This window comes from Vairimorpha necatrix, chromosome 10 (assembly GCF_036630325.1).
Source record: "Vairimorpha necatrix chromosome 10, complete sequence".
Taxonomy (NCBI): Eukaryota; Fungi; Microsporidia; family Nosematidae; genus Vairimorpha; species Vairimorpha necatrix.
In genome coordinates, this window is record NC_088825.1 from 771,479 (window position 1) to 783,646 (window position 12,168).

The 12,168-nt window shown below is 28.6% G+C and overlaps 4 protein-coding genes and 2 non-coding genes across 6 annotated transcripts; 4 read left to right on the forward strand and 2 right to left on the reverse strand.

Moving 5' to 3' along the window:
- Positions 1-979: 979 nt before the first annotated feature.
- On the reverse strand, positions 980-1,050 carry VNE69_10906. The gene has a single exon. It is a non-coding gene; the product is annotated as a tRNA-Gly (tRNA).
- Positions 1,051-1,314: 264 nt separating this feature from the next.
- On the reverse strand, positions 1,315-1,920 carry VNE69_10095 (D-Ribose-5-Phosphate Isomerase; the record flags this gene model as incomplete). The annotated part of the gene is made up of 1 exon (XM_065474817.1): positions 1,315-1,920. One exon carries the CDS (start codon positions 1,918-1,920, stop codon positions 1,315-1,317), a length of 606 nt encoding a protein of 201 aa, XP_065330889.1.
- An 840-nt stretch (positions 1,921-2,760) lies between these two features.
- VNE69_10096 (putative SP-containing protein) lies at positions 2,761-3,471 on the forward strand (the record flags this gene model as incomplete). Its single annotated transcript, XM_065474818.1, has 1 exon — positions 2,761-3,471. One exon carries the CDS (start codon positions 2,761-2,763, stop codon positions 3,469-3,471), a length of 711 nt encoding a protein of 236 aa, XP_065330890.1.
- A 110-nt stretch (positions 3,472-3,581) lies between these two features.
- On the forward strand, positions 3,582-3,663 carry VNE69_10907. Its single transcript has one exon. It is a non-coding gene; the product is annotated as a tRNA-Ser (tRNA).
- A 510-nt stretch (positions 3,664-4,173) lies between these two features.
- On the forward strand, positions 4,174-4,434 carry VNE69_10097 (ubiquitin-related modifier 1-like (URM1); the record flags this gene model as incomplete). The annotated part of the gene is made up of 1 exon (XM_065474819.1): positions 4,174-4,434. One exon carries the CDS (start codon positions 4,174-4,176, stop codon positions 4,432-4,434), a length of 261 nt encoding a protein of 86 aa, XP_065330891.1.
- Positions 4,435-9,327: 4,893 nt separating this feature from the next.
- VNE69_10098 (putative SP-containing membrane protein) lies at positions 9,328-11,871 on the forward strand (the record flags this gene model as incomplete). Its single annotated transcript, XM_065474820.1, has 1 exon — positions 9,328-11,871. The coding sequence occupies one exon, from the start codon at positions 9,328-9,330 to the stop codon at positions 11,869-11,871; it is 2,544 nt and encodes an 847-aa protein (XP_065330892.1).
- Between the last annotated feature and the right edge of the window lie 297 nt (positions 11,872-12,168).

The following is a 12,168-nucleotide window of genomic DNA, read 5'->3' on the forward strand; positions in this document are numbered from 1 at the left end:
TTTTAAGTTAAAGTGAATTTTTAAAATAAATGAAGCCGATCAATAATTAATTATATTATTTACGACATATATATATATTGGATTAAAAATTAATTGTAAACTTAATTTTAATTGCATATTATAATATTCGATTGTTTAAAAAACAGTTGAATTTATATACATTATTGAAAATTTTATTATTTATTCCTTCCGAGGGGCAATAAAAAACAAAAAAACTGTTTTTAAAGAACTAAATTAGTTCTTTATGAAATTATTGGTTAAAATTGAACTGACAATAACCACAACTCTTTCAATTGCATATCTTTTATTATAAAAATGTCCTAATTGTTCAAATTGAACAATTTTTTAACATAAACTAGTAAACCTACAAATTTAATAAGCTTATTTTTCGTATAACGATTACTTTTTAAAAGAGCTCAAATGCATAAAAAAAGAATAATTTATATTCTTGTGGGAATCAAGGCCTCTCATAAATTTTAAAAAAATATTTTTTTATATTGATTACTAATCACCGAATGCTATAATATATATCATATGTTTTATTGGGGGTCATACCCTTTTTGGAAACAATTAGATAGCTTTAGTAACCAATCAAAGCGCATTTGCCGAATGTTGATTGGCTAGCTTTTTAATGCGCTACAACAGAAAAAATATAACATGAAAATATAAAATTTCCTCTACTATTGTGTCGTTATTTCTATTAAGTAAATATGATGCATTTTTTAGACATCATAATACTTCTAAATTTGTTTTAGCTTAACTTTGTTTGTTTCTTTGAATATTGCATTTTTTATTATACATAATGTTTATAGACAGAATTTTCCGTTTCTTGTTATGAATATCTAAAATTAAATTGCTATTATTAATGTTATATATCAATTTTCGGCCGGAGAGGCGTAAGCCTAGTAGTTAATTTCCTCGCTGAAGACAATAATTTTTTTTCTTTACTGAGTTAAGCTGTCGCGTAATAATATAAAAATGCACCAACCGGGAATCGAACCCGGGCTAACAGCTTGGGAAGCTGTTGTCATACCACTTGACCATTGGAGCTCATTTTTTCAAAATTAAATATACTTGAACTGAAAAATATGAATTTTTTATTATAACAAATTTGTGATCTTAATATTTCAATCGTATTATTCTTTTTTACAAATAAATCTGGCAACTTATTACAATAATTTAATTAGTCCAGTCAATAATAATTGCTAAAATACTATAAGTTTACAAGAAACCCCATTTACTTTTCACTTAAATTTTTATTTACATATTTAATTTTACATTCTGCATTTTTAAAGGTTTTGTCATGTTTACACTTCATTCCTCAAAAGTCTTCACTTTAATATTATAATCATCAACCGCAAAATATCCATGCTCAACCACTCCACATATTTCTCTACACTCATTTAAAAATTTTTCATCAAACACCACGTCAACAATAAAATTCCCCAAATCGGTTATAACAGGCCCGAATTTATTCTCACCACGTCTCAACTCATATTTTACATTTTTTTTCTTCAATATTTTTTCTATATATTTAACACTTCCTGGCAATATTTCTATAGGCACATAACAGTCCTCAAAACATTCTCTATATTTATAGTTCTGTACTATTATTAGTACTTCGTCGGCCATTGTACACATCAACTTCTCTGTTGTTAGTGACCCGCCTTTACCCTTTATCATATTTCCTTTTTTGTCAAAATAATCACATCCGTCTATGTACAAGTCTAAATGGTCTATTGATTCAAGTGGATAACAATGAATAGAATAATTGAGCAAGCTTCTTGTGGTTTGGTGGCTTGATGAAACATATTGAAGATTTGGATTTAGGTATGGGAGAATGGATTCTACAGTTCTGCCTGTGCCAATGCCTACTATTGATTTGGATTTACAAATAGTTTCGATGGTAGTTTTTAACATTTAGAAGTGTAATTATAAATTATAAAAATAATATAAAGGAGGTTGACAAATGATTATTCATTAAAAAAATATTGGTCATAAGACATTGTAAAAATAGAGAAAGAGACATATGTTAAAAAAAAATATTCTAGCAGAAAACACATACATTACATTGTAGTGAAGGGAAAGACCTAAAAATAGTCAAGTGCCATAATTCTTGCAATGTTTTTTTTATAATTCTAATCTATAAGTCTTAATTTACAGATACAACTACGTGTTAATTTTAGGATTATAATCTAATTTTGTTATTATATTTTATAGAAGAATACATTCGAAGTCAATTGGTCGTCCCGTTGAAAGTGAAATTTTTTTGCACTATACTAATACAATTTTTTATAGAAATTATCTGGATGAGGCGTGTTTTTAAAATTTCGCTTAGTATAAGTATATCGCCAAGTATCTTATATACAAGGCATAATACGTCTTTATAAGTCAATTTACACTCTCCACATGATCAATTTCATCGCTTCCTTAGAAATATTACTAGTTTATTCCGCGTGGCTAAAAATCTATAATGGCATATGCCAGTTAAAAAATGAGTTTTGTGTATTTTTATAACTAATTTTATATTAAAACATACATATTTCTTTTTAATAAGCTAAAATATTTTATACCGCGACAATTTTTTTTTCTTTTTTTTTGGTGCTAGGACCTTCGATAAAATTTTACGAATAGTTGTTATTATTAAGTTCTACGAATTCTGACAATTTTCTTTTTTTTTCATATATAGACAACGAATCAATTTTAAGAAAAAAGTTCAACAAATTTATATTTAAAATTTTTATTATTTTCTCCCCAAATATGATCTTCCTACTTTTTTTTAATCCTCTACTGTCTCATGTCTTGTTTATCAATAACTTTAAAAACATTTACATCGATCTTTATATAGGTTTGGACATGATTATCGATAAAGACGAATGGTTCGGCGTAACAATGTCTTTTGCTCCTAAATTTGACAATGTCGAAAATTTTTCTATCTTAAATGTAGAAGACTTCGGTAATTTGATATCTGCTTTGTCTAACCATAAAGATGATGGCTATAAATCAATGTTCTCTTCTTCTAAGTATTTTTTATGTTCTAGAATACATAAAGACGACTTTGTATTTAATACTAATGTAATTATAGGGTACTGTATAGATGTGTCTAAAAATGCATATTACCAACCAGGACAAGAATATATAAGTGACATTATAGTGCCCAATGAAGCTAAAAGTTTTTATTATTTTGATTTTAAGAAAAAAGGAAAAGAAGTTAAGTCTTTGTTTAGATTTGGGCATATGGTATCATTGAATGTTGAGAAGCCTTCTTCAATTGAATTTTATGAAAAGGAAATCGAGAAAAAAGCCCTGGAGTTGAAGTTAAAGGAAGAAGAAGAAAAAGCAAGGCTCAAAGCCAAAGGAAGAAGAAGAAAAAGCAAAGGTGTTGAAGTTAAAGGAAGAAAGAAAAAAAGCAATGGATTCGAAACCAAAAGAAAAAGAAGAAAATCCCGTCTTAAAAAAAGAGAGGAATAAAAGGTTCAATTTTATTCTTTTATATTGTTACGTTGCCACTAAAATTTTTAAAATTTTTTTCACGTGCTTCTATTTTATCGGTATTATATTTTATAGTTTTTGTATATTTTGACGGTGTAGCAAAGTGGTTAACGCGCTAGATTGCTAATCTAGTTCCTTCTGGGAGCGCGAGTTCGAATCTCGCCATCGTCGATTTTTTTTCATATTCAAGCAGACGTGATTTTGAGCTCAAAGATTACGCGAAAAGATGATTATTCAAGTTTATCTTTAGTATATCATGCCAAATATCATCTAATTATTTATCAAAAGACATTGACATGTGGCATCTACGCTTGACATGTGGACTATATCTTCAGTAAATAAATTAAACAATTGCTTTCTAATAACAGTTTATGCATGAAATATAAAAGTTAAGCTTGTGAATAAGAATCTCTAATAAATATAGATAATTTATTTTTTATTTTTTGGTTACAATGGTGATCTCTAAACTCTTGATCATATCAGCCGATGATTTTAAAGAACTCCTTTCTTGCTCACGCTGGATTACCATGGGAGTCTCAGGAGCGAGGCTACAAAAGGAATCTTGAAACAATCCCATTTTACATGGTTGATGTTTTAAGCAGTACTTAAAACTTAAGAATAGTAATTCACAAATAATTTAAATATTTATTTTATCTTTTATTCTTCTCTTACCCTCTTATTATGATAGTAAGATTCAGTGGCAGTGCTGATCCATCTCTCAATGACAAAGACTACAATATTGAGACCGAAAATAATATCAAAAGTATCTTCCTCAAGATATATTCTGATATAACTACAGAGTATACAAATAACGACGGGACTATTAAGGATGGTGTATTGTGTCTATTAGACGACAGTGACTGGGAATTATCTGGGTGTTATGACTCTGATCTAAGTGGGTTGTCTTTTATTACACTTATTAATACAATACACGGGGGATAAACACAATAAAAAGCTTAGTTTATACATCTATATTCGTAAACATTATATATATTTTATATACACTAATATTGTTGTCTTTATATAACAGTTAATAAGAAGCATTGAAAAAAAGTTCAACTCGTTGAATGCCAAGGTCGTATATAAAATTCCTATTCTTGTTAGCGCCACTCATTTGCATGAGCATATATTTGTTCCTATCTTCTATAAATTATATGTAACTAATAGAACAATTAGATGTTAGTTTTATATTTAAGTATAACAATTTTTGGGTTGAAGACTTTGTAAAGCAAAAGAACATATAATGATCAAATAAAAGATTTGAATTAACCATTACGACTAGTATGCTTCTTTTTCGCCAAGCAAAATTTAGGTTATTTTCTACTTTTTGTTTATTATAAAAAGTTGGGGCTAATGTCGGCTTTAGGAGAAAATTTTCGATATAGGTTTTTTTTTGTTTTTTTGCCCCTTTTTTTCAAAAATGGAGGAGAAAAAATGTGGAGGAAGAAACAAAAATAAAAATTAAAACAAAAAATTTATTAATGCTTCAAACACAAAACTAGAAGAATTTCTTTGAAGCATATACCTGAATAAATAAAGTTTTGCACTCCGAACTGATCTATTTCTATTTGGTATAGAATTTTTTAAAGATCGCCAATTAACTTCTATGGTATTGGTATGAACTCCAGTAAGTGGGTCTCTAAAGTGTAGAGAATGATTTACCATTAGATGTTGGTTAAATATAAAGCCTAAATTACGGTAGGCTCTCCACATATCGCTATAAATTATACTATTTCTGTCTACATATTTTAACAAAAGATTAGTTAGCGTTATTTGGTCTCTTTTCTTAATATATATAAATATAATTCGGCGGTGTATGGTACGTTCGACCATACCAAAACACCAGAAACCTTTCATAATTCTACCTCTATTATTCTTATTCTTGCCAATCTTCGTCTCATCGATTTCCACTACTGTGTTTTCACCGCTTATAACGCCAATACTAGATAAATATTTTTCATAAAAATCCATTTCTTTTAACTTTTTTAGTAAAAAAGACACAAATTCCGCTGAACAACCCAAAATTTGACAAATAGATTTTCGAGGATATCCTAGAATCCACATATTAAATATTTGTAATACTGTAATATGGTTAAGTCTAGAATCTTGGAATAAAGTACCTTTGCATATTGAAACTGTTTTTTTACAAGTACTCCATTTACACTTCAAGATAAGTTTTTGTTTATTCTTTATTATCATCTAAGCATCACATAATTCACAATTCTTTATTTTATTTTTGGTTATTAATGCATTATATATGTTTTCTAATTGCTCTCTTGTTTGAATTTTCTCCTCCATTTTTGAAAAAAAGGGGCAAAAAAACAAAAAAAAACCTATATCGAAAATTTTCTCCTAAAGCCGACATTAGCCAAAGTTGGTAACGCGGTCTGAACGAGAACTTTTGGTTAAAAGGGCCACTTGGGGAGTTTTAAGACTATAAATATTTTTTTGGAAAGTCAAAACGGCAAATAGGAAGAAAAAAAAATCTAATAATTTTGTTAATAAATCACTTTTTAAGTTCGTTCTTGGTATAAATTTTATTAATGAACCAGTAATCAGAGTTCTATGTCTTGCCGAGGCTCGTTTTTTTCTTCGCTTCAATTCCCTATAATATTGTAAGAATAACAGCTATTGGAATTGCTTACAAATTTAAGTGTATTTTAGAAGTGTATGAACAGTCAACTAATTTTTTTGTTTTTGTAGGACTTACCGCAGTCACTGTGTATTATTAATTTACAGTATGTATAATTTTAATTAGTTCTTCCAAGTGTTAGCTTTGTCATTATGTACTAAAATATTATTATCTTTCTTGAGGCGGTTCTTTATACAACCCCAATTTCCAGATGATCGATACAATGTTTTCTGTGGTATTTAATTTACCAAATTTGCTTTTTTCTATTTCTACTACTTTTCTTTGTCCATCTATTTAAACAGTTAAATTGTAAACTTTGTTTTCCAACAAAAAATTGTTTTTTATTTTACGTTTAATATATCTATGGCTAATACCCGAAAATCAACTTTTTAGGATCCGTTAAACTTTACAAAACCATAGTTTTATTGCTGAGAATTGTCTAAAATACTTGTATTTTATGATAGGATGGATGGTCTTTTGATAATGACCCTTTAATTCTACAAGCTTTCCAAACACATATAACTACAAATTTCTTTTTAAAGTTGTTTAACAATCCTATTACATTTTTGTCACTTACAGCTTTGTTTTCGATTGCTATAGTAAATATTTTCGAGCCCCTCATCATAACGTTCAATTTTGGGGGAAAAATGACAAATTTGCAAAAATCCCCCTTTTAGCACAGTGGTTCAAAGACCATTTTTTTCCCTTGCAAGTAAGAGGCAGGGAGAAATCTTACATAGTGACTAGAGAATTTGGGCGTGATCCTCGTCCATCTGGTACTGTTAGATTCTTACTCACTAAAACTCCCTCCATACAACTTGCCGGTGCAGCAAGCTCCGCCGTATCCATTGGACTTTGGCTCCTGGAGAACACTTTCCATTTATACCTCAAATCGCGTCCAGAGTGACCTCACAGCGGATATACTTAACGAGCATGGTTATCTATAACCCGAGGAGAGACATCATCGTACTGACTCAAAGGTCCCTACAATCATCCGTATTGCACACACGGCTCCTTTTACACGACCACAACCCCAGGCCGGCGTTTTTATTGGGCTGCGTTGACCACCAGTCTCTCACTAGTTTCGGCCACCGTGCTACAGAATCTTGTAGGATAGGGTCCACGAGACCTTCTATTACCCTACTTCGTCTAGTCTCTTAGTTAGCTCTAGGATTCCACTCTAGAGTGCACCAGCTATGGGCTCAAACTAGGCCGGATCCATTAGATACTTTTATGTATCATCAAGTCACCAAAGGGTGATACTGCTTTTTGGCTTTGAGGTGCGTTTCTACACTAGATGCTAATCCCCTTGTGGCTAAACACACACAATTTTGTGTTGAATTAACTTAATGGTCATCGTAGACATTTTCTTCATCTAAGTTGTTCCAACTGCATCACAGAAAGTAGAAACAATTTTGGTGCCCTAGGAATCGAACACAGCCATTGCTCAATGGAAACATCATCTTCTACCACTGGGCTTAGAGCACCTGTTCCAAAGACCAAGACCTTGGGAGCTATGGCAGTCTGGTGGCCAAAAATTCCTTAAAAGGAATTTTTAAAAAAATCACCCCAAAAATGAAAAGTCAAGAGGAAAACCCTTTTGAAATTTTTTTAAAATATAATGAAAAAACAAGCAAATCATGTATAAAATGTAGTTCTATAATTAAAAAATTTATGAAAATTTTATTTTTCGATGTACTTGGTCTAATTGTAGAAGTAAATGGTCTTTATTAAAAAAAAACACTCCATTCTACAATAACAAGCTTGGAATTAATATATGTTATTAATTATTAAATTATGGTCTGTTAATGTAAAGTATAAAGCTATTGCGGAATTTCTTGGAATTAGCATTAAAAGTGTAAGAAAAATCATTTCTTTAACAGTAAATTCCATCGAAAATTCTGTTTACGTTGAAACAGGTATAATAGGAGGACCTAAGATTGTTGTGGAAATAGATGAAAGTAAGTTTGGTAAAGTAAAATACCATAGAGGCCATAAGGTAGAAGGAGTTTGGATTTTCGGAATGGTAGAAAGAACACCTCAAAGGAAAATTGTGTTTGTTCCTGTTGATAATAGAAGAGCAACTACACTAGAAGAACTTTTAATTAAATATGTTCACCCAGAATCTATCATACATAGTGATTGCTTCTCTTCATATTCTAGGTTGTGTTCAATTTTCAACAACATAAGACGGTTAATCATTCAAAAGAATTTGTTAATAAAAATAATTCATGCCATACTAATACTATCGAAGGTAATTGGAGCGCTGTTAAAAGTGAAATTTCCATAAGGCATAGAACAAAAAAATTAATAAAGAGTTCCCTGGTAAGATTTATGCTTAGAATAAATTTTAAAGGGGATTTGTTTGATAAAATTATTAAAATGATTTTTAAGTTTTTATTTTTTTCCCTTGGACTTTTCATTTTTGGGGTGATTTTTTTAAAAATTCCTTATAATGGATTTTTGGCCACCAGACTGTCCTTTAACCCAAGACCTTGTATATATATTTATTTAAAAAAAATTCTCCTCCAACAATAACAAGCTTCATAATTGATGCATAATAAGTCTGACACTTTTACTTTAAAGAGTTGGTTTTATAATACAATAAATTCATTTCCACATATTTGATTTTTTTTCGAATTATATGAAAGGCATTTTTTTATAATTGACATGTATTTCGAGATCTGTCAAGTTAATAAAACTTTTACTAATTTAAAAACATTTTCACAAATTAAAATTAAGTATTAAGGCCATTCGTAATAGTTTTTTCTACAAAATGCGATCTAGAAGACTTAAATTTTTAAAATTTCTCATATTAGAAACTTATTTGACAAAAATATTGCTAAAAATGAATAATTTAATAAAAATCTATGTTTTATTCAATTTCAGTTTCAAAATCAAAGTTATAAATGTATCTTACAAAATCAATAACCATAAATCATTAATACTGTAAACTGAAAGAAAATTGTAAATATTATTTTTTATGTTTCAAGTTTATGTTGTATATTTTTTACAAAACAGCTTTCATTAAACATTAAATAAATTGACATCTTTCAAAAAATTATAAAAAAAGTAATATAACAATGAATTTCTTTTTTGCAGATAAAATAATATTATTAGGCTTTATCATTTATAAACATGAAAAAAAAATACATTATGATATATGACATAAAGGTATAAATATTTTTTTTCCAATTTACCCCATGATAAAAAAAATTTTTGCAATATCGATCACCTTATTTAGTTTTTTGAAATGTACAATCTATACTAGGGAACAAAATAATCAAATAATAACGAATTATGATAATACGTATTTAAGCAATTTTCCAGAAAAAAATGATATTGAAACTCCAAGATATTCTGTGTTTTCAGACACTGGTCTAGACAATACCATCGAAAAGACTATTCATAGTTCTAAATTAACACCAGATTATAATTTACAAAATGAGGATAACGAAATTATAAGCACGTATGAAGAATTGAACAATAAATATATAAAAGACATCGATTTTACTCAACTTAAAAATGTCTGTGATAAATTGTTACAATTATTTAACGAGAGAATAGAATTTTATGATAGGATGCGAAAGATTTCTCCTTTCAACAAAAATTCTTATTTATCCCTTGAAGAGATGGGAGATATTTTTTATGAATCAGTAAGGAATTATGCATGCAGTGAAGAATTACACCCATATGCTAAAAGTAAGTGTCATAAATTTTTTCGAAAATTTGTAAGCGAAAGTGCTGAGCTTATATTCATGTTATCCAGCAAAAAATTTCAGAAATTATTTTTAACACCATATGAATATAAACATTTATGGTCAGATATAGATAAATGCATCGATCTACAATATTCAGCCAATGAAAAAGATAAAATAGAAAATGTGTATAATGGCATAAAATACAAAAAAATTGTGGCGAAATTGCATAAGCTTGTTGATGATTTTGATGATAAATTTTATTATACCAATGATGCTAAAAAACATAAACCTAATTTCAAAAAATTAATATACGTTGCAGCTTCTGGACTTTCTTTATTAAATTATATTTGTCCCTCGTTGAATGAATATAATATATTGCCTAGTGAGAAAAATGTAAAATATGATTTATATAATGAAGTCCAACCCTCTTCTAGATACTCATCAATTATAAATGATAATTTTTATGAGATAATTTATAATTCGAAGTACGATAATAACAGAGAAACAGAATTACCAATTGAATTTCAAGATGAAATTTTCGACAATTCTAATAATGCTGATAAAAATAATTATGGCACAACTGAAAGTGAAGTCAAGTCTACATCTAGCACAATAGTAAATTCGGGATACACTACTACACAAAAAGAGGATTTGAGTACTACTACAATAAAAAATATAGATGAGGAAACCACTACAGAAATTCATTCTCCCATTGAAACAAGTAATAGTTCTTATGATAAAACCACCACAGAAGTTAATATGACCACCTTAAAGTATGATACTACTGTTTCGTCTACTGCATCAATACCATATGAAAATACGAATAATACTAATAGTGATAATCCTAACAATGATGTCACTACAATGACATCAAATACAATCACAACTGAAACGAATACAATAGATAAGAATGCAAAAAACTATAATGAAGAAAAAGACAGATACAATGCCCAATTTGACGGTAATTATATGCCATATCCAAATTATAATAATGAATATCCTCCTAATACACCTGGATCAAATGGGCCAGGCCTGGTTTCAAAAGTCATTGGTGGAATTGGTGACGTAGTTTCTGGTGCGACAGGTGTTTTGGAAGATATAGCTGTAGAAGGAGGAGGAGCTTTAGTTAAAAAAGGCATAGGTAAATTTACTGGGCGTATTAATAATGGCATTAAAATCGGCAAAGGAATAATTGAAGGATTAGATACTGCCTCTGATGTTGCTTCTGGTATAGGTTCTAGTATAAAAAATTCGAATGTCCTACAACCACACAAAGGAGGCGCAGGAAATAATAATCAAAAAACACATGGTAATAATAATGACTCTAACAAAAGTAAGAAACGTAAAGATGAAGATAAAAATAAAAATAAAAAACCAAAAGATGAAAAAGATTTTACGACTAAAAGACCAAAAGATGAAAATAAAAATACAACTGAAAAACCAAAAGATGAAAAAGATTTTACGACTAAAAAACCAAAAGATGAAGATAAAAATACAACTGAAAAACCAAAAGATGGAAAGAAAAGTACAACTGAAAAACCAAAAGATGAAAAAGATTCTACTACTAAAAAACCAAAGGATGAAAAAGAAATTACGACTAAAAAACCAAAAGATGAAAATAAAAATACAAATGAAAAACCAAAAGATGAAAAAGATTCTACTACTAAAAAACCAAAGGATGAAAAAGAAATTACGACTAAAAAACCAAAAGATGAAAATAAAAATACAAATGAAAAACCAAAAGATGAAAAAGAAATTACAACTAAAAAACCAAAAGATGAAAAAGAAATTACGACTAAAAAACCAAAAGATGGAAATAAAAACAAAAAGAATAAGTTAGAGAATGTTAAAAATAAATTAGAAGATTCTTTGAACGCAATTGGGGGATTTTTCAAACTTTATTGGAAATTATTGTCTGCAGTGTTTAGCTGTATATTTTTTATTGTCTCACTACTATGTTGTTTCGGTAAAACACTAATAAAATGCTGTCGCAGAAGGAAGAAAAATTATGATGAGGAAAAGCAGATTCTTATTGATAAGAATTAAAAATTTTTAAGTTTTCTTATTCAAAAACAATATTTTTTCTATAGTATACATAAATATTTAATGTATAGCAATTTCGAGTCTAAGTTTAAACGGTACTCTTTTTTTTATACAATTTACCTAGAAATATAAAGATTTTTGTTTTTTTAATATAAATGCAATTATACATAATAAGAACTTAATTAGCTATAAAAGTAATAGCATTTATACACAAATACAACAAACTTTATAGAAATAATGAATATTAACACAAAAAACACTTAAACTTTAAACACTAGAATGTTTAAAAAATTTCAAAAT